The sequence below is a fragment of the Emys orbicularis genome, chromosome 10 (assembly GCF_028017835.1).
Source record: "Emys orbicularis isolate rEmyOrb1 chromosome 10, rEmyOrb1.hap1, whole genome shotgun sequence".
Lineage (NCBI taxonomy): Eukaryota > Metazoa > Chordata > Testudines > Emydidae > Emys > Emys orbicularis.
Window position 1 is genome coordinate 84,039,075 of NC_088692.1, and position 27,859 is coordinate 84,066,933.

Genomic DNA, 27,859 nt, shown 5'->3' on the forward strand with positions numbered 1-27,859 from the left:
ATGTCCTCGATGTTTGGCAAGCCACGGGCCGCCCCCAGCACCACTGACCGTCACCTCCCCAGCCTGCTGCCTGAGTGCAACGTGGCGATCTTAGGATGCAGAGGATCCGGCAAATCAGGTGAGAAGGAAAGAGTCACCGAGAGAGAGCGAAGGATGCAGCTGGAAAGAGAGAGCCCCAGGGTTGGGCTGAGAGGTCTTGGGGGAAAACATGTTCAGCTCTTGTTTATTTTAGGCAGTGGGGCCTAATGGGTCGGGCACCGAACTGAGACTCAAGGGACCCTGGGTTCTATTCCTGGCTCTGCTACTGACCTGCTGGGCAAGTCACTTCCCTTCTTTGTGCCTCGGTTTTCCCATCTGTAAAGTGGGGATTTTGATCCTTTATGAAGCACTATGAGATCTACAGAGCAGTGGTTTTCAAACTTTTTTTCTGGGGACCCAGTTGAAGAAAAGTGTTGATGCCTGCGACTCAACGGAGCTGGGGATGAGGGGTTTGGAGTGTGGGAGGGGCTCAGGGCTGGGGCAGAGGGTTGGGGTATGGGGGTGAGGGCTGCGGGGTGGGGCTGGGAATGAAGGGTTCATGGTGTGGGAGGAGGCCAGGGATGAGCGGTTTGGGCTGCAGGAAGGGGTTCCAGGTTTGGTGGGGGGCTCAGGGCTAGGGCAGGGGGTTGGGGTGTGGGATGGGCTCTGGGCTGGGGCTGGGGATGAGGGGTTTGGGGTGCAGGAGAGGCTCCGGGTTTGGGGGGCGCTGAGGGCTGGGGCAGAGGGTTGGGGTGCGGGGGGGGTCAGGGCTCTGAGCTAGGGCCAGGATGAGGGGTTTGGGGTACAGGAAGGGGTTCCAGGTTGGGGGGGCTCAGGGCTGGGGCAGGGGATTGGGGCACAATCCATGGTTTGAAAAACACTGCTATAGAGGAAATGTGCTATATAAGTTCTAGGCCTTGATATTATTTCCTTGAAGCTATGGGTGTAAAACAAGCAAGTGGGTTAAAAGTTTGCCGTGCAGCTCCACATGGTAATAAATGGGAATTTACCATAGAGACTCAGCTTTGCCTTGATCCTGGGCTTGCCCTGTGGTTCCCAGGCCTCACATGATCATGCCCAGGAAACCAAAAGCCAACACCCGCTGGTACTGGAGGTAAGCATAGCAAAGTGCTGCTAACATAGCATTAGTTCACCTGAATGTTATGAAAGTGGCAGATCCTCACAGCTTCCACTGGAATAACATCAGTTGTGCTAAGCTGTCCGGGGGAGTTGTCTGGGTGAAATCAAATGTAGTTCTGTAGGAACTCCATTGTATTTGAGCATTCATCACAGAGCCAAACGTATCTCGCTGGTTTCGCAGCAGTCACACCGGACACCCACATGGCCCATCCAGTATAAAATGTGGCCCAGGAATCTTCCAGGTGAGGAGAGCTGCCTTTGGCAAACAGAACTTTCCTCATTCCCTTTGTCCTTCTCCAGATGGGTGAAACCCCACAGAGAAGAAATTGCGATGATCAGAACTAAGGCCCTGATCCAACAAAGTGCTTACGTGCATGCTTAACTTTAAGCACGTGAATCGCCCTATTGAAATCAATGGCATTGCTCATGCACTTAAAGTTACGACGTGCTTAAGTGCCTTGCTGGGTTGGACCTACAGCTCAAAACCTTTAGATTCTGTTTACTGTAACCATGATGACTGCATTTACACTGCCTGCTAAAGCGTAAACTTAATAGGGTTTGCCTGTTAGCCATTGGTAGACTCTCTTGCAGGGATCGGCAACCTTTCAGAAGTGGTGTGCCGAGTCTTCATTTATTCACTCTAATTTAAGGTTTCGCGTGTCAGTAATACATTTTAACATTTTTAGAAGGTCTCTTTCTATAAGTCTATAATATATAACTAAACTATTGTTGTATGTAAAGTACATAAGGTTTTTAAAATGTTTAAGATGCTTCATTTAAAATTAAATTAAAATGCAGAGCCCCCCAGACCGGTGGCCAGGACCCGGGCAGTGTGAGTGCCATTGAAAATCAGCTCGCGTGCTGCCTTCGGCACACGTGCCATAGGTTGCCTACCCCTGCTCTATAGTATGTAGTCAATTTTCCAGCAAAGCCTGTTCCACCATCCTACAATTATTCTCACTGAAGTCAACACACATGCTCAAGACAAAAAGGATATGGCTCCTGAAGAGGTTTCCTAGAAATACTGGGGTGAATCTGTAGTTGGGTGAATCTGTAGTGGGAAATTGCTTCCCTCTGGAATGGCATTTTCTTCATGTTGGCATTTATACAATTCTGACTAGAACTGAGTGAATAATAAATTTGGGTCCAATTTGAACAGAAACTGATATTGTCACAGGGGTTTTCCCCTGAAAACAATTCACTTTGATGTTTTGTTTTGGATGGTTCCCCCCCCTTTTTTTTAAATGACCCAAATTTCGAAACAAAATGCCATTTTGAATCAAAAAGTCGAAATGAAATGTTTCAAAATGGTCAGAAAAAAACACTTCAACTTTTCCAGATTTTCTTTTTCAGTCAAAACTATTCTTCAAATTTGACCTGAATGCGGAAATAATTTCAGAAAAATTATTCTGAAAAATGCATTTTTTCTCTACTTTGCTATTCACTGAAAATGTTTTGCTCTGTTCTAATTGTGATTAACATCTGATCCTCTCTGCCTTCCACCCAAACCCAAAGAACTGCAAAGACCTTAGACTTTCATTCATTCCTTTTGTTCTTTGAGTGAACTGATTCAAGCGACCTAATTTCTGCATCAACACAATGCTCCTTGTGTGAATTTTGACACTCAACTAGCTGCCGCTTCCTGGCTAAAACGTCTCTTGCATTCTTTGAGAAAAGCGTGTATAGAGGTGGCTGCTCTTAACAGACTAGCCTGGTACCAAATTCAACCCATAACAAGCAGCAAAATGAATCTACTCAATATCAGGCTGGATCCTGCTCTCCTTACACAGACAAAACACCCTTTGATTTTGATTGTCATTCGATGGTGCGAGGCATGGTACAATCACATGCTAAGTGACGATACCGGTCCCAAACAGTTTACAATCTAAAAATCATTTTTGACTATGGGAGTAAGGACTGCAGGATCAGTCCCAAGTGCCCAATATATAATACAGCTTTCTCCTTTCATATATTATACAGACTATATGATACTAACCCTGTTATCTACCTCCCTTTATATGGTGCTCTGCGTCCATAGATTGCAAAGTGCTCTATAAAGGAGATAAGTATCATTCTCCCCACTCTACAGATGGGGAAATTAATGCACAGAAAGGGGAAATGACACGTCTAAGGCCACGCAGCAGAGCACACACCAGGATAGGACTAGATCCGAGGTCTCCGGAGCGCCAGCCAGTGTCCTATGTACTTGGTCACACTCTCTGCCATAACGGATGGCAGCGTGGTATAAAACGATGAGCAGTAGTTTGGGGGTAGCTGTGTTACGCACAAGTGGCTGAGCTGTGAGAGCGTTATGGAGGGCGTCCAGAGGTGAAAGTAAACCGTACGCCCCGGTACGGCGTACCGGCAAGAGCCTGGGGGCTATTTTAAAAGTCTGGGGCGCCCGCTGCTTCTACCGCCCCGGTCCTTTAAATAGCCGCGGGAGCCCCGCTGCTTCCCCAGGGCTCCCGCAGCTATTTAAAGGGCCGGGACGGTAGAAGCAGGGAGCTGCGGGCCCTTTAAATAGCCTCCAGAGCCCAGGGGTAGCGGGGGGGCTCCAGGGGCTATTTAAAGGGCCGGGGCTCCAGCTGCCTCTGCCGCCCCGGTCCTTTAAATAGCCGCTGGAGCCCCACCGCTTCCCCAGGGCTCCCACGGCTATTTACAGGACCGGGGCGGTAGAAGCAGGGGAGCCCTGGGCTCTTTAAATAGCCCCCGGAGCCCCGGGCTGCTGCTGCTACCCGGGGGGGGCACTTACCTTACAGGGTGGGCTGGGGCTGGCTCTGACTCCCTCAGCCCCGCCCCTTCTGCCCTAGGCCCCGCCCCTTCCGAGGGTCAGAGCTGGCCCCAGCGTACCGGTAAGTCACTGGACTTACTTTCACCCCTGAGGGTGTCTCAAAGGAACGCCAGTAAACCCTTTGTATTACCCGCCCCACAGGTAATACGTAGGCTACCGAGCAGGAAAGCTGGTTGAGAGAGTTATCAACAATTTGATTGGATGTGTGTTTTGTGTAACTCCACCTCCATAAAGCCAGAGGCCTTCGTACTGCAGGTCCGACCATGCAGGCCATGGAGAGGGAGGAGAAGAACTGTAGCTAACACATCTGAAAACGCCCCAGGAGAGCTTTTCTGAGCTCCAGGTTTGGGAGCTGAGCCACCTTCTCGCCAGTGATGGAAAGGTCCCATTTCCAGCCACAAGACGTCAGCCCCTCGACCTCTTACGAGTGCAGACTGAGTACTGCCCAGCCGGCACCGCGCATGGCGAGAAAGTTGTGAGCGGCACAGGAGTGTTGCGGAGAGGCTGCCGTTCAGCCATTCAGCAGAGCGCTTAAGCACACGTTTAACTCTCCGCACCTGCTTAAGGGCTTGAGCCTGTGCTCTTTGAAGTCAATGCTCCGGCTCCAGTTCCCGTCAGCATTGCAGGATCACGCCTCAAGAGCTTTGCCGAATAGGGATGGGATGGAAGGCAAACCAGGGGTTTAAGTGCATTGCCCAATGTCACGGAGTATGGGGGGACTCAGGGCCCTGCACCCCCGGCTCCCTGCGATTCACCATGACTCTCAGCCAGCCAGTAAAGCAGAAGGTTTATTTAGACGGCGGGAATACAGTCCGAGACAGGTCTTGCAGGCACAGACAACAGGATACCCCTCAGTTAGGTCCATCTTGGGGTCCTTGGGCATCCCAGCCCCCTTCCAGAGGTCAGAGCCCTCCCTGCCTCCAGCCACCTCACCAGCCAGCTTCCCACACTCTGCCTTCAGCGACCCCTCCCACAGCCTTTGTTCAGTTTCCCGGGCAAAGGTGTCACCTCGCCCCAGCCCCCTCCTGGGTTCTCATGTTACAGGCTCAGGTATTTCCCTTCAGTCATTCTCCCATCCCCCAAGGCAGACCATCCTAGCCACACTCCCCTGTCAGCATTCACAGACCACAGTAAGAACAGTCCCAGTTCGTCACACCCAATCACAGCCTTTACTTCCTTGCCCCTGTTACATGGCGGGTCAGTATCTGCAGACTCCAGTGGCAAAGGAGCAGAGAAATTGGAGGGCGGCAGGGGAGGAAATTCCACATTTGAAGGAAGAAGGAGTAGATTGATTTTAAAAAAATAACCAGCTGGTGCCTGGTGGAGGGTTTGGAAGGGTAACCTAAGGCCTGGTGGAGCTAGATTGGTAGGCAGAGTTCAGGGGAGCAGTCAGAAGTGCACGATGACCACAGTTATCACATGGAAAGCGCGGCCACTCATCTGCCATATGTTTCTGTCTGTACAATGTTGCCTAAAGTAAATAAACATGAGAAAAGCCATCCCATAATTTCTAGTTAATGCAAACGACTTTCTTCTGCCCCAAGCCTCCCCATGGCTTTGCACTCAGATTATACGGAGGGCCTGTGACTATGTCCTGGGACAGCAAACGTCCAACTCAGACATGCCATATGATGCTGTGCTTTTCCCGGCAGTACCTACGGTGCATTTTAAACTCAGTCTGGTTCAAGCTGGCTGGGGCTAGGAGGGCCCAGTGACATTATTTGGGCTGTGGTCAGTTGCAAGGTGTAATAAATTAGGACTGGTTTGGTTTTGACACCTGGCGATAAGAGAAACTTTGGGCTAAATCTTTCTGTCGGAGGGGCCGCTGGAGGAAAGGAATCCTGGAGCCGGATCCTCAGCTGTCAGATGTTGCTACAGTGCCATTGACAGGTGGATTGATGCCAGTCTCCATCAGGCTCAGCTAGTCAGTGTCAGAGGTGGGATTAGAATGTAGAAGTTGTTGGTCCCAGTCCTGTGCTCAGATCCCATCTCTGAGAAACTCCTAGGGGAATTGTGTTAGTGAAATCTAATCGGTGATCCTTCGAAAGTGTGCTGCCGCTCAGCAAAAGTGAAATGTGTGTGTAAAAATAGACCGTGTAATAGTTTGTATCACTCCACAGATGGGAACTCTGGGACTCACCCTGAGGGAAAGAATAGGTGTAGGGATGTTTTAATTTCATGAGCCGAACTAAACGGGCCCTTGAACGGTTTCTCAAGGGAGAGTTTGTCCGTTTCCCTTTGCACGCGGATGCAAGAGCTACTTGCTACTGGTGTGAAGCTGAGTTGCAGAGACGCGAACAAAACTGAGACTAAACAAACCTTGTTTCGCCTTTTACAGCACTGACTGTGAAGTTTCTAACCAAGAGGTTTATAAGTGAATATGATCCCAATTTGGGTAAGACATTTTCTTTGCAGTTATTTTTCCCTTGGTTGTCGTCTGCATGCCATTTCCTGGAACACTTGTGTGCCTGTCTTATTATTGCTGTGATTTAAAGCCAAGCAGTTAGTTTCTGCAGCTTTCTTTAGCCATCTGGTACCAAGCTGGCTTTCTACACTGGCAGATGAGAAAACATTCTTCCTTTATAAGTGGACAGTAATTCTTTCCTAGGTCTAGGTTTTCCATAAATATGGCATTTAAGGGGGGGGCGGGGGAAGTACGGTACTTTGAAAACAACTAAACGCTTGGGAAATATAAAACCACGAGAACTTAATTACACTGAAAAATGCTGATTGAAACCCACTTTTCTCATATGTAAATCTCATTTTCCAGGCACTTTACATCGGTGCTTCCGAATGTCATCGCTAAGGGTGTGTGCTGATGAAATTAGCCGCCTCTTTATTGGATTTCTAAGTGCTCATGGAAATCATGGAAAACACCAACTTTTATTTTCTATCTCAAAAAAAAAAAAAAAAAAAAAGATTTCTCCTTATTCTTTCCAACCATTGGTGCTTCACCATTCCTTGTTTGGCCGTGTACTGACTCCCGACTCTCTTGTTAGCCCTTTGGTGTCAGTTCTGAGTTCAGCAGTGGCTCTGAGGCAGGTTTGGGGGGTAAATCTGCTTTAGACTCAGAGTAAACCAATGGGCTTGACTCTCCCGTCATTGGCACCGATGTAAATCAGGAGTCAATGGGGTTACGCTGATGAGAGCGCAGAATCTGCCCCACTGGTTGTGGGTTAGTGACAGGCGCCATGGGTTGTCCTCATTATGATTTTCAGTTGGTGTAACTGGGCATAGCTCCATTGGTGTCAGTGGAACTACGCTGATTTATACAAGTTCTGTTGTGTGTAGGTTATTATACTGCGCTCATCGCTATAGTGCGTGAGTGTCTTCCCGGGAGGCATTCAGTACCGTAACGAACGTCAGCCACATGTTGTTTGTTCTCTCATCCTCTCACCAGTGAGAGAGATGTGGGCAGTGGAGTGTATTGTTTTGGTAGGGTGTTTTCTGTGTGTGTGTGTGTGTGTGTGTGTGTGTGTGCGTGCGCGTGCGCACATTGCTCTATATTGTGTCAGAGATGGCAGGTCAAAGAAATGCTCTGCGCACTTGGAGCGGAAAATGGAGATGGTCCTTAGATCCCGGGGGGAGTTCACTCCACAGTCTCACCAGACCAGCCCCTGGGAACGTCCTGTCTTCCTCACAGACAAGATTTACCCATATTGACGAGAGCTCCATTGTGCCAGAGGAGCTAATAGAATAGACTAGATCATGTGCTCCTTATTTGGTTAAGGAAAAAGGAATTATTCCTGTTCTCTACTTGTCATTTCGCCCTATGCAGCTCCTTTGCTACTGGTTCTCTCAACCCCAGGCACATTCCAGCTGGTATCTTGTTTTATGAGTCACATAAATACACTCCTGTGTCGGACACCCTATCAAGGGAACAGGACCAGGCTGAGAGAGGCTAGATGACAGAAATCACAACTCTTGTCCCAGGAGGTTGACAAGAAAGGAAAACGGAATCTGTCATTACAGATGGCAGAGATAAGAAAAACAGCTTCCATAGTTCTGGAGGTAGCATTGGATGACTAGTCCGATTAATAACTCTATAGGACAAGATGATTTCAGAAATATTCCCTCTGCAGTCTTCCTCAGATAAACTTCCCAGTGAAAGTGGTGGGAATTTGGTTCTGAGCAAGGACTGTGGGATTTTGCCCAGCATTTGAGAGCCTTTTTTTTCTTATACTCATGTTCATCAGCAGGGGCCGCCGGGGATATGTGCCCCCGTTACAAAGTGATCTTTCACAAAGGGGTAAAATTCCCCCTGCGTGGCAGGTCAGCACAAGGACTATGCACCGTTTAAGTCCCTACCTCCCACCCCAACCCTGAGGAAAGAATAAAGGGACTTCTGCCGGTGAGAACTCCTAGAGAATCCCGGTTCCTACATGGAATTCCTCCACCCAGGGGAGAATGGGCAGAAGTTGTCTTATTTTTGGTTCCTTCTAAATCTGCATCCAGACGTCTGTGAATCAGGTACAGAGGACAGCTGAAAAATACATAGCTGCCTGGAGTTCATTGTGGTGGCATGGAAAGGCTTATGTGCCAGTGTTTGGCAGGACTGCACAGTGGCCAAGTCCTTATTCCTGCTGAACAAAGTTGTTTGAAAATTCATAAAAATTCATAACGGGGGAAAGACGGTTAGAGACACTAGCAAAGCAATGTAGTTATTGCCAGACTGGATCAGACCATCTAGTCTCTACCCTGTCTTTGAAAGTGGCAACCACCACTGGCTTCAGAGAAAGGTGTGTGTACTCTGCAGTAGACAGTGATGGGATAACCTCTCCATAGGGAAAGTTTCCTCCTGACCCCCATTAGTTAGAGTTGCCCTGAAGCATGAGGGTTTATACCCTTCACATCATTTTTCCTTTATTATCTGCTGTGTATGAATAATCTCTTGAAATCTGGATAGTGTATTCTATTTCCTCACCAGGCTCCTCATCCCCTATCACACGCATACACATTGGCTTGTTATTGTAGAGTGGATCCAATCATGAGTTTGGAGTTATTAATTGAGAATTTGTTTTATGCTCCTTGCCCTCTCTTCTATTAAGAATGAGATGAACTTTAGAAACCAATATAAGGAGGCGGGGAAGAATTAGAGCAAATTTTGCACCTGCCGATCTTCCACAAACAAACTTCACACATACTGCCACCCTACACGCCGCTCAACATTGCTCAAACAACACCAACACCTTCAATACAATCAAGGGGCTTTGCCACCCTCCCAAACGCTATCTGTCTGTCAATGTACGATTGGCTGCTAGTCTCTTCTCGCACAATGGGCCCCTGTTCTCGATTGCCTTGGCACTCTTGGGATAAAAATGATGACGATTATCAATAATTCATAACGGTTGAAAATGTTCAAAAATGTTTCAGTTCCTGATCTGCCCCAGCCATGCTTAAGGACCTCATCCGCAGCTCACTGACGTCCAGGGAAAGGCTCAGGTTGAGTTCAATCGGCTTTTGAACACTCCCTAAGCACCTGAGTGTAAACCCAAAACAACTCATTCATTTTAATGAGCTACACAAGAATAGAGCAAAATTTGGCTTCAAAGAACCAGCCTAGAACAAACCTGATAGTATTACAGATGGAAATGGACATTCTCTGTAACAAAACCAAGAGAGCAAATCTGGGGCCTGAACTATCATAATAAATTAGGAGTCACATCCACTGACCTCTGAGCTGTCCTGTGGCTAGAGACTGTGCTCACCTAGGTCTACACTGCAGCGGGGGTCCGACCTAAGATACGCAACTTCAGCTACATGAATACCGTAGCTGAAGTTGCGTATTTTAGGTCGGCTTACCTAGCGGTGAGGACGCGGGAAAGTCGACCGCTGCCGTGCTGCCGCCGACTCCGCTGCCGCCTCCTGCCGAGGTGGATTTCCGGAGTCGACGGCAGAGCGATCAGGGATCGATTTTACCGAGTCTTCACTAGACGCGGTAAGTCGATCCCCGAAAAACCGATTGCTACCCGCCGGATCGGCGGGTAGTGAAGACAAAGCCCTCTTCACATGGGCAAAGGAGTTTGCATTGGAACAAAAGTGTGTGATCCAAAGCCCGTCAAAGTTAATGGAAAGATTCCCATTGATTTCAAAGGGTTTAGGTCAGGCCTTAAGAGAGGCAGCATAATTGCTTAAAGAAACAAAGCTTCCTAACGTATTTATTTTCTTTTCCCTTAAGGCCTGCTCCAAAGCCAGGAGAAGTCAGTGGAGAGATTCCCAATGGCTTTTGGATGTGGCCTATAGTGTGTTTCAGTGTCTCAGCTGTGCACTGCTCCATCTGAAATTGCAAACTAGCAATTTGGGGAACGTGTTAACTTTGGTAGGAAACTAATATCCCAGAAATGAGCAGCCGATGCAGAAGTCCAGAGATAACTATATTTTGCAGTTAAATGTTCTGGGCATTTTTTCCAACGAATCTCTGTTTGAGTAATTAACAACTATTTTTATGGGCCCAAATCCAGGACATTATAAAGAACCGCAAATCATTTATTGTGGCCATTAGCCAAGAATGCACTAAAGATCTAATAACTCAGCAACTTGTATTCCTAAAAATCCTTTCCTCAGACCTTGTTCAGAAACTCATTTTCAAAGAAGGGGGAAGAGAGAGAAATCTCCCATATTTTAAAGCCTCTCAAAAATATGACTGTAATTATGTAGTTGTAGCAATTGCTGAACTTTCATAATTGTTATTTCACAAGTAATCTCTTCTTCCCCATTTCTCAAGAAAGGGGCAGCCATTGCAGCATAAGTTAACAGACAAGAACACCATCAGGCCTCCAGCTCCTGATTCTGCATAGCTCTGCTTTTCTTACCAGATCAAACCTTTTCTGAACATACCTGTGCGACGGCTGATCTAGTCTCTCCCCTGTCAGAATATGCACATGTGCATTTGAGCCATAGGTCCATTGTGAAATTTACACCCTTGGTTTCCAGTTGAATTGGTGTTTTTTACCTTTACTGATGGCCAAGAAAGAAAATATATTGATGAGTTCTTGATTTGTGCTTTTTAGATTTTTGGAGAAAAATACTGAAGCTCTTGTCTATATTGTAATACTTAGCACTGGTAACCATCACAAGGCTTTGGAGACACTGACCTGGATTCATTGCTGTGTTACTCCAGTTTCACACCAGTTTAATGCTACTGGAATCAATGAAGTTAGCAAAACTGGTATAAGGCAATAGCAAATCAGGCCTACTAGCTTTCCCACTCCTCCATGAGGTAGGCAAGTAAGCTTTGTAAAGAATCAGCTACTCTGTGTGTGTGTGTGTGTGTGTGTGTGTATGTGTGTACCACTGCTCTGTACTGGATAGGATCAGAATTGCTTGACTGTGTGTCATATGCCCTCTATTGCTATCAGTTACAGGAGATTTTCCTATAGCTCAAGTGTGAGTGGCATCGGTGTTTGGAGGAGAAAGACTTGCAATTTATTCCTGCTGTCAGCATGAATTTTCGAGAAGAGATGGCATACAGCATAGTGACATCTCTACTGTGGTGTTAGGTGGCCACAGATTTGTTAAGAAAATTATTGACCCATTTTCCAGATGGAGAAATGAAGGCAGAAAGGTTAGGTGACAAGGCTGCTGAGCAAGTGTCAGGAATTCCTGGTGTCTACACCTGCACTCAGACTATTAGCCTGTAGTACTCCCTGGGTATGTCTACACAAGGATAAAACCCGCCACTGGCCTGGCTCAGCTGACCTGGGCTCGCGGGGCTCGGGCTCCAGGGCTGAAAAATTGCCATGTAGACATCTGGGATCGGGCTGGAGCCTGAGCTCTGGGATCCTGCATCTACACAGCGATGTTTACTTCTCAGCCTGAGCCTCGCGAGCCCAGGTCAGCTGTCCCAGGCCAGCCATGGCCATGTTGCAGGCCTTTTGGAACTAGGGGTGGTGGGGCTGCTGCCGCAGTTTGGAGTAGTTTCCATCATATACACAGGGCTTACAGTTTGGTTCAATGGCTCTCAGCACCCCCACTGTACAGATTGTTCTAGCACCCCTGTTTGTGTAGAAGTACCCTCTGTCTGTGCACATATGAAGTCCTGTGACAATTACTACCAAGTACCTCTGCCTAGGAATGTTATGGCTGCCGGCTAACAGACTTCTGAATGTTAGTTAGCAAGAGGAGCTAGAATGGGCGAACTCTCCTGGCTGATTCATTTAGAGGAGATCCTACAGTACTCGCTCTCCTCCCTTCTTGTAACAGAATGTTTCTTTTCTGCCCTTTCCTTGTGGCGTGTGCTGATATTTTGTTGCATGGAACAGTCTTGTCCTGGGCCATGAAACTTCCAGCCCTGGCAAACAGTAGCATGCAAACCTCTTTCCTTTGCTCTCATTTCTCAAAACCGAACTCATCAAGATAATTGAGATGTGAACTCGTAACCCAGGTGAAGTAAGATCAAAGTGCCTGCAGAGAACTGCAGCCCCCGTGCCAGAGATGTGTCATTCCTCTAATAAATGCGCCAGAGAGGAAGTTCATCAGATGAATTTATAGCGGAATTCACTTACATAAACCCCTTGCTATTGCCAAGTAAGCAACACATTAATTCTGAAATGGGTTAAACTCTTTCCAGTTCCGGTCTGAACCATTTATGACAGGATTTATTTTGACGGCTGAAGTTTTAGCAGCAAAACATGACCTATGTGCTACTCTCCTACTGTAGACTTGTTTGTTAAACCAGGTTTAGCAGATATGTCGAAATGTTTATGATTATGGGGAAACGATGGTTCTTACTCAACCTAAAAAGGAGATTCAACTTTTGGTTTAAGAGGGATGGCCACTTAGCAGAAGGATACAGCTGAAGCAGGAGGTTATTTTCACTTGACACAGTGCCCAGCCAAGCTCCCAGTGAAAGCAAGGGACTTTTTCAATTGACTTTGATAGATCACGCTCTGAATGTGGAGGAGCTAGTGAGTTCTATTGTGGCCAAAAGAAAAAAGTAAAAACATACTAGTGGAATTCAGTGGAAAAAATGACCTTCAAATTGCCACTCAATGTGCAGCAGCAGTCAAGAAAGCGAACAGAATGTTGGGAATCCTTAAGAAAGGGATCGATAATAAGACAGAAAATATCATATTGCTGCTATATAAATCCATGGCACGCCCACATCTTGAATACTGCGTGCAGATGTGGTCGCCTCATCTCAAAAAAGATATACTGGAATTGGAAAAGGTTCAGAAAAGGGCAATAAAATGATTAGGGGTATGGAACAGCTTCCATATCAGGAGAGATTAATAAGACTGGGACTTTTCAGCTTGGAAAAGAGGCGACTAAGGGGGGATATGATAGAGGTCTATAAAATCATGACCAGTGTGGAGAAAGTAAATAAGGAAGTGCTATTTACTCCTTCTCATAACTCAAGAACGAGGGGGTCACCAAATTAAATTAATAGGCAGCAGGTTTAAAATGAACAAAATGAAGTATTTCTTCACACAATGCACAGTCAACCTGTGGAACACTTTGCCAGAGGATGTTGTGAAGGCCAAGACTATTACAGGGTTCAAAAAAGAACTAGATAAGTTCATGGAGGATAGGTCCATCAATGGCTATTAGCCAGCATGGACAGGGATGGAGTCCCTGGCCTCTGTTTGCCAGAAGCTGGGAATGGGAGACGGGATGAATCACTTGATTGTTACCTGTTCTGTTCCTTCCCTCTGGGGCACCTGGTATTGGCCACTGTTGGAAGACAGGATACTGGGCTAGATGGACATTTGGTCTGACCCAGTATGGCCATTCTTATGAGAAGCCAACCATAGAATGCATGTATAGTATGCAATGGCCCATAGGTACTATGGTGGTAGGTAGGTAGGTAGAAAGTCCTTGTGAGCTCTGTGGATTTTGAAGTATAGCCTACATTAGATCTTAAGGCTTGTTCAGAGTAATGGGTGAGCTGAGTGCACTGATACCTGATTTGCATATGCAAATGCAGGTTGGCCTAGGCTACATAGGTACGCATCCAATGTGACATGTGTTGGTTGTGGGTGCAAACACAGATGTGTGTGTGAAAATACAGCCTTTGTTTTACCTGGGAAAGGGGGCTCAGGACACTTGTGTGGCTGAAGTGGTGACTCAACGGAGAGCTTTGCGCAGATACAAAGGAGACTGAGGGATGCCAGCGGTGCTGGCCACCAAAGGCCTCATTGAGACAGGACTGTGGAGAGAGAAACTCACTGAAATTCCTTGGAGGCTGTTGTACCAATAATGGGCTGGATCCGTGGCTATCACCAAGGAGCTCACAGGAGAAGGCAGATGCTGGGGGTGAAGGCTTCAGACAAGAGCATAGAAATCTCCCTATTGCATCCCCTTGATCCTGGGGCTGCTAGATGCAGGGCCAGCCCCTCTGCACCAGGCTAGAGCAGCCTCTAGGCTGCTCTAATTTTCACCAGCTCATGGGGCTGAAACCAGTCAGGGATTGGCACAAGATGGGGACATCCAGATGTGTCCTCTTTCCTCTGGTCACAGCCCACATGACAGCAGCAGGGAGGGCATGTTGAAGGCATGTGTCTATGATTGGCTCTGAGCCACCAAAGGGTCCATTTTGAACTGGGATGACCCTTGTGGGACCAGGTTCTACAGCCAGCATCCACCCACGGTGCGGCACAAAGTGTCCGTATGTGCCGGAGGATCTGTCCCAGTGTTCTTTACAGGGAAACTAGTGTCAGTAACATCTGTGGGCCAAAACCATCCCTGGAGTAACTGCCATTGCCTTCAGTGGCATTACAGCTGGGTGACTTTGCTCTTGTGACCAGATCAGTCCGATCAGCACTTTATAAATACCAACAAGCAATTAGAGTTGATCGTTTCCCAAGACTCTAGGGAAATGGGGGATGTTTCCATCTCCAATCAGACAACTGTCCAATTAGCTCTGTTTTCCAGACTGACTTCTGCCATAAGCCCCGTCAGAAACTAGCCAATCAACCAGCTTCAGGGGCCGATGGGAATAATTGGCCCTTCTTTTGTCTCTTTGTAATAATAAACACATGGCAAATGTATCTCGAGGTAACAACTGTATTGATTTCATTGTGTCTCTCTCTACTGCATCCTTCACGTGCCACCTGTCTTGGAGGGTACGCTCTTTGGGCCTGGGACAATGTCCTTCTACACGTTTGTACAGAACCTAGCACAGTGGGCCTTCGGGTCTGAGTAGGGCCTCTAGGCACTACTGTAATGCAGATATGAAATAATAGCAATGCATACCAGCATAACCGTGGTCTAGTCAAATTATATGGCTAAGCTCAACACTGACGCTTCTTAGTAGAGCTTAAAATGATGGAAAGCATGGGAGGTGTGCTAAGCAGTGAGGAATAATGGCTTGGTTTTGCCTTTCCGATTCACCACTGCTAGCAAACCTAGTGGCTAGAGCCTTGTAATCAGTGCTGTTCTTCAGGGGCCAGAACTAGGGACTAGGCGCTGACTTTTATTTTCCCCCAGGGGTGCTCCACCCCAACTCTGCCCTGAGGCCCCACCCCCACTCTGCCCCCTCCCCCAAAGCCCCACCCTTGCTCCGCCTCTTCCTGCCCCTGCTCCAACCCCTCCCCCGAGGCCCTCCCCCAACTGCTACTCGCTGCTCTCCACCCTCCCCCAAGCACCTTCCACAGCCGCCAAACAGCTGATCGGTGGTGCCGCCGAACAGCTGTGACTGGCGAGTGCTGAGCACCCACTATTGGTTTTCCGTGGGTGCTTGAGCCCCGCAGCACCCACGGAGTCGGCGCCTATGTCTCCACTTCCATTGAGTGGCAGATGTAAATACCCGGGGCTCAGCCTTCATGGAGAGTGTAGCCCAGAATGTGAAAGGCTGTCGTCCCACCGGCTCCCCGCTCACAAGAGCTCATCTCTATTGCAGAGGACACCTACACGTCAGAAGAAACTGTGGACCAGCAGCCAGTGCTGATGAAAGTGATGGACACGGCTGACCAGGTAATGGCCAAGGGCTTCTCCAGGGGATCGAAGGAGGAATTCTCTGTGCCTCTAGAAAAGATGGCAGGTTCCTGCTCCCTGTGGAGCATGCAGCAGGGTTCTCAATAGAACGGGGCAGTGACTGTGAAATGAATGGGGAAACGGGCTCTGCATGGTTTGCTGTGAAGTGTCACATTTCACCAGGGATGAACTATGCCCCTGTGCAGAGGCCAGAACAAGGCATATGTCCAGAGCGCCTCAGTGCGTAGGCCCAGTTCTGGCCGGCTGCACAGGGGCCAATTTCATCCAGAATGTCGACCTCGTCATTAGAGAGAAAAGGAGCAAGCTGGGAGGTCGGAGCTCCAGGTAGCTGACTAAGCGAATCAGGTATTTGTACCCAAGCTAATCGAGGGTAGGGTTTTATCCTGCTGCCTGTCACTGTGGTATCTGAGCGCCTTCCACGTAAAATTGAGTGTTATAGCAAGGTCCCTAGTGATTTCATTAAGTCTCTGGTTCTTCTTCCCAGCTGGGGTGAAAACTCTTCTTGGGGTAGAGGGTTGGTATCTGTTGCCTAGGAGAGCATTGTAAGTAACAACGGTGAGATAGCTAAAGGAACCCAGTGCAAGAGGAGCTGGACACCCAACTTTCTGAGGCTCCTTGGAATACCACTGGAGCTGCTTGTCCCATCGAGACCTGACAGAGCTTTGGCCCAGGTGCTGATCTCCATTCCACAGAGTCCCCCCACTGAAGTGACCCCTCCCCAAGCTCCCGCTGCCCCCAGGGCAGGCTGTGCTGTCGTTCGTTACAAGTCCAGGCTAGCTGCTTCACTTGTACGATACGTCAGCGATGTCTCTGCAGCGTGACCCAGACAGGGACTCACTTGTGTGTATATATTTTATTGTTTGTAGCTCATGGAGTAACTCCAGATTCTATGTGTAACCGAGACCAGCTGGCGTGTCTGGGTAAAGGTGACATGCAAGTGGGGCAGGGGCTCTGATCCCAGCCTCCTTCCTGCTGCTGGCATCGCCAGGGAAAGGGGGCCTGGCGAGAGTGACCCACCAGTGCCCACTGGAGTCAATGGAAAGATTTCCACTGGGCTTTGGACAGGCCCCCTGGAGTTTGCCAGTCCATCCCAGAAGGCCTTCCCACCGGCTCTCCCTGCCACAAACAGAATTTCTTTGTTACAAAGAAAACCCACCGATTAAACGAATCAATGCAAAAGGCCGTCTTTCTGGAAGCCTGCCCGAGCGAAAACCTGACGCTGCCACCGCGTGCTTTTGATTGCTCTGATTCGGGGCAGCGTGAGCTGTTTAATATCATTGATTCGTTGCACAAGGAACTTTTTCATGCCAAGCCAAGTCCGCTCTCAAACGGCCTTTTGAAATAGGCTTAGTTTTGAAACAATGTACAAAGCCCGAGAGCCCCCAGACGGGCTCCGATAGTGGCACCAGGGGCCTATGATAATGCTGTCCTGTGTTACTGTGCTAGGGCGTACCGGTGAACTGCGAACGCTATCTCAACTGGGCCAATGCCTTCATGGTCGTCTACAGCATTGACAACAAAAGGAGCTTTGAAGGTTGCCAGCAGTACCTGGATACCATTTCCCTCCACGCGAAAGGCATTCAGCACGATTATCCCATCCTCCTGCTGGGAAATAAGCTGGATTTGGAGCAATACAGGTAACAATCTTCGATCTGTGCCAGGCAGAGGGGTAACGTTGCTTAGCCCAGACGGTCCCGTGGAGATGTGCTCTGTGCTGACTTTAGCCTTTCATTTATTTCAAGTTGCCCCATTGCTAGCCCCGGAGTCTTCTCTTCATGCACAGAAGGGCAGTGACAAAGCAAGCTTCCCTGACAAGGTAGCTCGGCTTGAGCTGGAGGGGACAAGGGAGTTTGGGCTCCGGCCAGGCCTGCATGTCTCTGCTGAGAAAAGGGGACAAGTTAGTGCCGATGGTCGTGGTGATTCTGTGACGTGAACACCTGTTCACCGAGCTCTGGACTGAGACCGTGAGATTATATTACATCAAGGCCGCGGCGTGTTTCTCCTGAACTCGCTTTTGGGTTGAAAACTGCAGCGAGGAGAATATGTTTGGCTGAATCCCAGGGATCAGATGCTGCCGTCCTCACTCATTAATTGTCTGGGTCTCGCCGAAGGGCTAGAGGAGTGGCTCTGATGTTAGTGTTTGGGGGAGGCTCTGAAAGCGTGAACGCTTTACGGGGGCTACATGTGAGATTGTCATTTCTGAGGATTTTCTCTGCAGAGAAAGGGGGACATTTAGCTGCATAGTTGACGCTGGATTGGCAGCCAGGCAGGTAGATGTATGTTTATTCTGTTAAGGTGAATTGAAGGGAACACATATCACTGTCATCCGCTGAAGAACTCGCAGATGTGTGTGTTTGCGGGGGGGAGGGGGCAGCTGGTCAGCTGTTGGGGCTTAACTTCTATGAGCTTCAGAATGTGCATCCTGCTAGCTACTCCCTAAAATGGCCGACGGGTTCGTTGTTTTACAGTAGAGACCTTCTTAAATGGCAGATCTGTTTTACAAATGAAGCGGAGCCATTAACTTATATTAAATGCCTTCTTTATTGCATCCGAGGGCTTATTCCCCCCCACCCCCACACACAGCTATCTGACTCTTGGCTGTCAGTGCCCTGTTGTCCCTCTGCCCTTCCTTGGCCGGATGGCAGCCTGCGGATCGGCCGCCCGCTGTAGGGATGCGCCCACTGATTCAGTTCCGATCGCTCTGTTGTTCTGTAGCACTAAGCCGCACGATCCAATTCTGAATCTTGTGTTCATTTTCCCATAGTCCCTGATTGCTGGCTCTGGATGTGGTGTGAGGACACCCCTTGCTCTGCGTGACCTTGCCTCCTGTTCTGAACATTTCCCCCCCTCCCTCTTCAGGGCCGACAAGAGAGGGGGGAAGCTGGTACAAATTACTGGGGCCCGGAGGTCTGGAAGAGGGCCCGGGGCCCGGCTTCGTCGGCCCCGTTTAGCCAGTCCGCCCTTGCTGGGGGGCCTGACATTTTTTTTTCACCGGCGCCCGACCCGCTCTCGGTGGCCCTGTCCCTCTTCCCTGCCCAGCGTCCGCACTGGCTGGAAGGTGATTTGCTTATTTTGAGGTTGCTGCTATTTTTAGCTGGTTTTTTTAGGCTGCATTATAACAATGCATTTGAACCGGCTCCAGCTCCTGGTGTTACATTGTCTGACTCCCCGGCCTCCTTTTCGCAGAGCTCGTTACCCTGTGGTTCTCTCTGCGGGGGCTAAATGCTTTTGATGTGTTTGCCTGGCCTTGCATGCTACTCTGGGCCCCTATTTTAGAGAATACCTCCCCACCTCTTGCTCAGACCAGAGTCACGTGATTAGAAATTCTGGTGGTGCCAGTGTCTATTCCGACCACAGGGACCCATTGCACACAGAGGGAGGGGGTTCACATTTTTCCTGTTGAACTGATTAAAGCTGGAAGGAACTGCAGGGTGTCCCCTGTGCCAGCCTCCCCCCTCTTTGTAAAGCTGAGAACAATAACCTACAAGTAAATCCAACCTGTTACTGGAGACCTCGCTCTGTTTGCCAAGGTAAGCAGCGATCACAGCTGGAGCTTGCAAAGCTCCCTACCAGCCTTTTTTTGAAGCCCAAATAAGCCCCTGTCACAGATCTAGTTGAACACCTCCTGGGTACCCACCAGACTGCACCCACCTCTCCGAGCCCCCAGAGTCTGAACAGAGTCCAGGCACTGTCCCTGTCTTGGGGTCCCTAGGCACACTCTTGGGGTGCAGATCCTCTATCAGGCACCTGAGAGCTTAGCCCCCCGCAATCTGACAACCTAGACACTGGGACAAATGCTGACCCCTCAGGCTTCTCCACAGTTTAAGCACAGCCTGTCCCAAAAGCCCAGCTGTATGGTGTTCTGGGTCCACAGGTTAACTCTGCAAGGGCACAGGGTGGGTGGAACACACACACACACACACACACACACACACACACACACACACACACACACACACACACACACACTTTGCACGGGATTCTAAACCACCGTTGCTTTCTAATTGCATGAGAACTACATAGGGCTATACACAAATAAACCCTACATGCATTTCCCTCCCTCAGTTTCCGGAACACTCCAGAGCATTCTTCAGGCTGGAGTCAGGGCCCTTGGCGGGGGTGTTCAGGGTCCTTCTCCTACAGCGCCTGGGTTGCATTCCCAACCCTGGAGCCCTCTCGCTCTTCCCAGGTCACTTGCTTTGGTCCTGCAGTTAACTGGGCCCTCTCTGCTCCGAGAGCACGCCCGTCTCTTCCCCTCTCCTGCCCCCAAAGTCCTGTGTGGGTTTTAAGAGTCTCCCCTCTGGAACCCCCCAGGCCCTGTGGTTTTTAAAAGCATCAGCACTGGTGTTCCTTTGTCCTGCCTTTGGGGATTCTACCCAGCAGGTCCAACTTTCTCTCAACATCTTGCCTCTCTGATCCATAACCGCCAGCTGTCTCCCCATCCCCTTGGATGCTTCTCTTTCCCCCCCCGTTTCCTCCATCTGCTCCCTGAGTCTCAACAGGTTCCCCTCGCTCTCACCCCTGCTGTCACCGATGTGACAACACCCCTGCAAGGATGAGCCCAGGCTCTCTGGATCTGAAAGCCGCTGCTTGAGTTAACGGTCCAGATCTGTGAGTTTGGTGGCAGCTGCATAAACCTCTGTATGTGCCCTAGCCGCAGTATGGGGGGTGGGGACACAGAGATCACGAGTTACACCAGTATCTAGGGTGACCAGATGTCCCGATTTTATAGGGACAGTCCTGATATTTGGGGCTTTGTCTTATATAGGCGCCTATTACCTCCCACCCCCGTCCCGATTTTTCACACTTGCTGTCTGGTCACCCTACCAGTATCCCACAGACTCCACTGCAGGGTCTAAGCGGGTCGCTCTGTGCAGGCTGTCCTTGTCTCACAGAGGGTCTGGCTGCCCCATCCACGGGCAGGGAAGATGGCATGGGCGTTCAGCTAATTCACCCAGGGGCTCATCTACCCATTGTCCTTTAGAGAAAGCCACTCACCTGCTATCCCGGCAGCAACATCCACTGGAGAGAGGGAGCTCTGGGGCAGTGGTGTATTAACCTATCAGGGGCTGGAGGAGCCAAGGCCATGGGCAACAGTAAATGAGGGCAGATCCAGCAATCAAACGAGAGAGGGTGATATTCTCAAATGGAGTTTCCATCTGTGTTTTGATTCCCCTTGGCTGAGTGTTTCTCTGTGGTCCATGGACTGTGGTCATGTATGCTTAGGGGCAGATCTTCTGGCAATATAGGCACACAAATGAGTGTGCAAGACATGTCTACAAGTGTGCACCCAGTGCTTAATTTGTGCCAGGGCTCCGCGGTTCAGAGCCCCGGCAGCCCTGGGCTCGGCGGTTCAGAGCCCCGGCAGCGCTGGGCTCGGCGGTTCAGAGCCCCGGCAGCGCTGGGCTCGGCGGTTCAGAGCCCCGGCAGCGCTGGGCTCGGCGGTTCAGAGCCCCGGCAGCCCTGGGCTCGGCGGTTCAGAGCCCCGGCAGCGCTGGGCTCGGCGGTTCAGAGCCCCGGCAGCGCTGGGCTCGGCGGTTCAGAGCCCCGGCAGCTCTGGGCTCGGCGGTTCAGTGCCCCGGCAGCTCTGGGCTCGGCGGTTCAGTGCCCCGGCAGCTCTGGGCTCGGCGGTTCAGAGCCCCGGCAGCTCTGGGCTCGGCGGTTCAGAGCCCCGGCAGCTCTGGGCTCGGCGGTTCAGTGCCCCGGCAGCTCTGGGCTCGGCGGTTCAGTGCCCCGGCAGCTCTGGGCTCGGCGGTTCAGTGCCCCGGCAGCTCTGGGCTCGGCGGTTCAGAGCCCCGGCAGCTCTGGGCTCGGCGGTTCAGAGCCCCGGCAGCTCTGGGTTTGCCATGTCAGTTACGAAAGTAAAAATATTGCTTGAGCCTCCACACCAATTTCATTGCAAATTAAGCACTATGTGCACCTAATTTATGTACATAACTAGTTCAAGCTGCATGTGGAAACTGAGTAACTGCCCACACACATGCAACTGATGAGATAATTGCTCATGCAGTTACCCAATTTTCATGAAAGTTTGTGGCTACTGTATGCGCAAACAGGCCTATCTGTGAGCCTGGCCCTGGCTGTGGTCTGTTCGTTGAGGCCATATTTTGCTTTCCATACTCTGGCTGAGTATTCTCTCACTACAAGTAGCCCCATTGATTTCACTGGGGCTGCCCCCAGGGTCAAGTCCTACTCAATGCGAGGAATGGTAGCAGAACGTGGCCCCTGAATGTTGGCTGCGCACAGTCTCAGCTCCAAGGGGAACTGGTATGGTTGATCACAACAGAAGTGCCCCAGCCCTGGGGCAAGGAGTGAGAAGAGGCCACTGGATGGAGGTTTAGGATGGTTACTGTAGGATATAGCACCATCTTGCCAGGAACGGCAGTGTAACAGCCCTCTGTCCCGGCCCCAGGCGCTAACTGACACCAGCTGCAGTAGCAGCTTGTTGTCTGGCCAGCAGAGGTTTGTATCCCAGCGTGACACCAGCTCCATCCAAAGGTCACCTTGTCTGGGCGGCATTCTCTAGAAAGGGCCCCCAGTGTGGGAGGGTTGAAGAGGGCATGTTGACACATTCCCCATGCAGCTGGCCGTGCCCAAGTTCCTGGAACCGTAGGGGACATGGCAAAGGTTCTAGTTACTCTCTTGCAGTGGCTTTGTTTGCTCCAGGGTGCCTGAGTCACCCTGCTCCCTGCAGAGTCTCACCTGATTCCCCTCAAGGCTACAGCTTCTGGGCCAGTTTCACCTCCCTCCCAGGTCAATACCATCAGCTTGTTTGCTCCCTGCTGTTTTGTGCCGGGTGCAATGTCTGATGTAACATCAGTAGCTCGATGGATTTCAGGGAGCTCCTTTTTCCTTCCGGCTATGAGTACGGATGAGCCTGACCTGAGCAGTCCAGGCCTGCCTCTCCCTAAGTCTCCAGGGGTTCGAGAGAGCAGGTCAAAGTCTGGCACTTGGTCAGGACAGCCGGGGCTTTGGTATTCAAGGCATGGGCCAGGCCCATTACTAGCTACGATCTTCCCAGCAATCGAGGTTGCTGGGGCAGACAACAATCTCCTCAGGCTTGGGATCCAGCCAGCCCCAAGCCCCTGGGCGTGGCTCCCCTAAGGTACCCTCCCCAATCATGGCCCTTCCCCTGAGCATCTGTGTGAGCAGGAGGAGAAGCTGAGATGGCCTTAGCCCTCCATTCCTCAGGGGCCAGGCAGCTGGACACCTGTTGTGGGGTTTTTTTAAGAAGAGTTCAGGTAATCACTAGGGTTTCCCCTCTGGTTTTTCCCTCCCAGTTACACACAGAGTCTAGTGATTTTCTGGAAAGTGAGTTTGGGTTGGAAGGCAATGACTGATTGATCGATTGTCCAGGGGTAAGGCACAAGGTCACAGTTGATTGCCCCCATGCCGGTGGGTTTGGTAGCTTTAGCATAAAGATACAATCACGGCACAGTCAGGGTCCTGTTCTGGCCACGTCGAAATATATGGAGCTCTGATTTCATCCTCCTAGCTTCAGTCATCACCAAGTATTTCAGCGTGTCTAGCCCCCTTTGCCTGCTGATTGATTCCATGGCACCATGGCACCTGCGAGCCAGTCTCCCTGTGCCGAAGAATAGTAGAGCATGTGGGTTTCTATCATATGATGCAGTAACACAGGCCAAAATGCCAAACTAGCAAGCAAGGCTTTATTTCACCACGACAACCCGCACGGCAGAAGGGAGAGACGTATTCTGTGCCTGTGCTGCAGAACAGCGTGACTCGACATATGTGGTTCAAGGCTGAGGTCTCGGACTTTTGCATTTCCTGACATTTTCACGTTCAAATTTGCAAACTTGATCTCATGTTGATGTAGACGTTTGGTATTTAAAGTCTGTAGGGCTTGATCTGCTATTGGAAGCCAAAGGAAGCTTTGCCCTTCACTTTGGTGGGTTTTGGATTGGGTCCATAGTGAGTTCCTAATGAGTAATTTCATGACACTTTAATCATAGAATCATAGGACTGGAAGGGACCTCGAGAGGTCATCTAGTCCAGTCGCCTGCACTCAAGGCAGGACCAGCACCTACTAGAACACCCCTGGCAGGTGTTTGTCTAACCTGCTCTGAAAAATCTCCAATGATGGAGATTCCACAACCTCCCTGGGTAATTTATTCCAGTGCTTAACCACCCAGACAGTTAAGAAGTTTTCCCTAATGTCCAATCTAAACTGCCCTTGCTGCAAGTTAAGCCCATTGCTTCTTGTCCTATCCTCAGAGGTTAAGGAGAACAATTTTTCTCCCTACTCCTTGTAAAACCTTTTATGTACTGAAAACTGTTATCATGTCCCACCTCAGTCTTCTCTTCTCCAGTCTAAACAAACTCAATTTTTTTTCAGTCTTCCCTCATAGGTCATATTTTCTAGACCTTTAATCATTTTTGTTGCTCTTCTCTGGACTTTCTCCAATTTGTCCACATCTTTCCTGAAATGTGGGGCCCAGAACTGGACACAATACTCCAGTTGAGGCCTAATCAGCACGGAGTAGAGCGGAAGAATTACTTCTCATGTCTTGCTTACAACACTCCTGCTAATACATTAGGGTTACCATATTTCAACAATCAAAAAAGAGGACAGGAGGAGCCCTGCCCTAGCCATGCCCCCGTCCTGCCCTAGCCCCGCCCCTGCCCCTTCCACTCCCTCCCACTTCCCGCCCCCCTCAGAACCCCCAACCCTCCCCTGCTCCTTGTCCCCTGATTGCCCCCTCCTGAGACCCTCCCCCCATCCTAACTGCCCCCCTAGGACCCTACCCCCTACCTGTCCCCTGACTGCCCCAACCCTTATCCACACCCCCACCCCCAGACAGACCCCCGGGACTCCCACGCCCCATCCAACCACTCCCCACCCCCTGACAGCCCCCCCCAGAACTCCCGACCCATCTAAATCCCTCTGCTCCGATCCCTCTCCCCACCCCTGCCCCATGACAGCCCCCCCCCCGAACTCCCAACCCCCCCCACTCCTTGTCCCCTTACTACCCCTCCTGGGACCCCTGCTCCTAACTGCCCTCCAGAACCCCACCCCCTACCTAAGCCTCCCTGTTCCTTGTCCCCTGACTGCCCCCTCCTGAGACCCCTCACCCTAACTGCCCCCTCCTGAGACCCTACCCCCTACTTGTATCCTGACTGCCCAAAACCTTATCCACACCCCCACCCCCAGACAGCCCCCCCAGAACTCCTGACCCATCCAACCCTCTCCCTGTCTCTTGACTGCTCCCTCCAGAACCCCCCTGCCCCTTCTCTGACCCCCTGGCCCTCTTACTGTGCTGCTCAGAACAGCGTGTCGGGCTCCGCGCAGAGCCAGACACGCTGCCGTGCTCCCCAGCAGAGCGCATAGCCCGGTTCCCGCCCTCACAGAGTGCTGCGGGGCGGTGCGCTGGGCAGCGGGGGGGGGGGGGAGGGGGAGCAGGGGGAGGAGCTCCAGACTGCTGGAGGCCCGTTGCGAATGTCCGGCGATCTGCGAATGCAGGGAGGGGGAGGAGGGGAGTGATCTCAAGCAGCAGGGGAGAGGATGGGGAAGCGGAGGAGGGGCTCTCGCTGCCGGAGCCCCGTGCGAGTGGCACGATCTGTCCGGCTGCCCTGTCAGCCGCGCGCGCTCTGCATGGGGGGGAAATCGGACATTTATAAATTCCCCCCGGACGCTATTTTTAACTCAGAAAAGCCAGACATGTCCGGGAGAATCCGGACAAATGGTAACCCTATAATACATCCCAGAATGATCTTCGCTTTTTTTGTAACAGTGTTACAATGTTCACTCTTAGCTTGTGATCCGCTATGACCCCCCCCAGATCTCTTTCTGCAGTACTCCTTCCTAGGCAGTCATTTCCCATTTTGTATGTGTGCAGCTGATTGTTCCTTCCTAAGTGGAGTACTTTGCATTTGCCCTTATTGAATTTCATCCCGTTGACTTCAGATCATTTCTCCAGTTGGTCCAGATCATTTTGAATTTTAATCCTATCCTCCTAAGCACTTGCAACCCCTCCCAGCTTAGTATCATCCACAAACCTTGTAAGTGTACGCTGTATGCCATTATCTGAATACTGATGAAGATATTGAACAGACCCAGACCCAGAACTGATCCCTGCAGAACCCCACTCAATATGCCCTTCCAGCTTGACTGTGAACCATTGATAACTACTCTTGGGGAACAGTTTTCCAACCAGTTATGCACCCACCTTGTAGTAGCTCCATCTAGGTTGTATTTCCCTAGTTTGTTTATGAGGAGGTCATGTGAGACTGTATCAAAAGCCTTACTACGGTCAAGATATACCACAGCTACCACTTCCCCCGTATCCAGAAGGCTTGTTACCCTGTCAAAGAAAGCTATTAGGTTGGTTTGACATGATTTGTTCTTGACAAATCCATGCTGTTACTTATCACCTTATTGTCTTCTAGGTGCTTGCAAATTGATTGCTTAATTATTTACTCCATTATCTTTCCAGGCACTGAAGTTAAGATGACTGGTCTGTAATTCTCCAGCTTGTCCTATTTCCCTTTTTATAGATTGGCACTATATTTGCCCTTTTCCAGTCTTCTGGAATCTCTCCCATCTTCTATGACTTTTCAAAGATAATCGCTAATGGCTGAGATATCTCCTCTGTCAGCTCCTTGAGCATTCTAGGATGTATTTCATCAGGCCCTGGTGGCTTTAAGACATCTAACTTGTCTAAGTCATTTTTAACTTGTTCTTTTCCTATTTTAGCCTCTGATCCTACCTCATTTTCACTGGCATTCACTGTGCTAGACATCCAATCGCTCCTAACCTTTTTGGTGAAAACTGAAACAAAAGAGTCGTTTAGCACTTCTGCCATTTCCTGTTATTGTTTTCTACCCCTCATTAAATAACAAGTCTACCCTGTCCTTGGTTTTCCTCTTACATCTAATGTATTTGTAGAATGTTTCCTTGTTACCCTTTATGTCTCTAGCTAGTTTAATCTTGTTTTGTGTCTTGGCCTTTCTAATTTTGTCCCTACATACTTGTGTTGTTTGTTTATATTTATCCTTTGTAATTTGACCTAGTTTCCACTTTTTTGTAGGACTCTTTTTTGAGTTTCAGATCATTGAAAGTTTCCTGGTTAAGCCAGGGTAGACTCTTACCATACTTCCTAGCTTTGTGGCATCTAAGGCCCTAAGTCAGTACATGCCTAACTAAGCATAGGAATAGTCCAACTGGCTTAAACGCATTGACTTTAATAGGACTACTCACATGTTTAATGTTAAGTTTTTGCTGAATCGGGGCCTGAACCCTCCTTTTAGAAGGGTACCAGTGTAATAAATTGTGGCTGTGCATATCCAGGCAATAGGGTAGTTAGTGTGAAGCAAACCAAGACCTAATGAAGTCAATGGGCGTTTTTTCATTGACTTAAATGGATCAGGCTCTTCAGCATAAATTCCTTTATCTCGTGCTCAAGCCCTCTCTATGAGCTGCCACTTTGTATCAGGCTGTTGCAGTGGCTAGGGCTGGCCACTAGAGGGAGAAATGATCTCAGGCCCTGAGCCGGTGCCTTCGACCTGCGCATCAGCTGTCAGGGTTTGTGGTCTCTGCTTGGCTCACACCCCTTCCTGTTCTCCTTTGTCAGACAGGTCACCAAGGCCGAAGGGGTGTCTCTAGCTGCCAAGCACGGGTGCTTGTTTTACGAGGTCTCTGCCTGCCTGGAGTTCGAGGCTGTGCAGCACGTGTTCCATGAAGCGGCGCGGGAAGTGAGGAGGGAGATGGAGAGGAACCTGCAGGTCCGACCGCTGTTCATCACAGAGGAGAGGCCCTTCCTCCACCTTGCTGCCCCGACTGCCGTGGCCTCCAAGCATGGCCTGGCTAGCTGCACGCTCAACACTCTCTCCACGGTCAACTACAAAGAGATTCCCTCCGTGGCACAAGCCAAGCTGGTCACGGTGAAGTCGTCACGGGCTCAAAGCAAGAGGAAAGCTCCCACGTTGACCTTACTGAAGGGCTTTAAAATATTTTAA

General features: G+C 49.9%; 1 protein-coding gene across 1 annotated transcript; it reads left to right on the forward strand.

Annotated features, from left to right (window-relative positions):
* On the forward strand, positions 1–27,859 carry RASL12 (RAS like family 12). The gene is made up of 5 exons (XM_065412789.1): positions 1–118; positions 6,288–6,344; positions 15,789–15,862; positions 17,330–17,520; positions 27,475–27,859. Exons 1-5 carry the CDS (start codon positions 1–3, stop codon positions 27,857–27,859), a joined length of 825 nt encoding a protein of 274 aa, XP_065268861.1.

Excerpts from the sequence above, each read along its gene's own strand:
- RASL12 (XM_065412789.1), top strand. The coding sequence starts at position 1 with ATGTCCTCGATGTTTGGCAAGCCACGGGCCGCCCCCAGCACCACTGAC. Across the intron at positions 119-6,287 it reads CAGAGGATCCGGCAAATCAG|CACTGACTGTGAAGTTTCTA; the intron begins GTGAGAAGGAAA and ends CGCCTTTTACAG. Across the intron at positions 6,345-15,788 it reads TGAATATGATCCCAATTTGG|AGGACACCTACACGTCAGAA; the intron begins GTAAGACATTTT and ends TCTCTATTGCAG.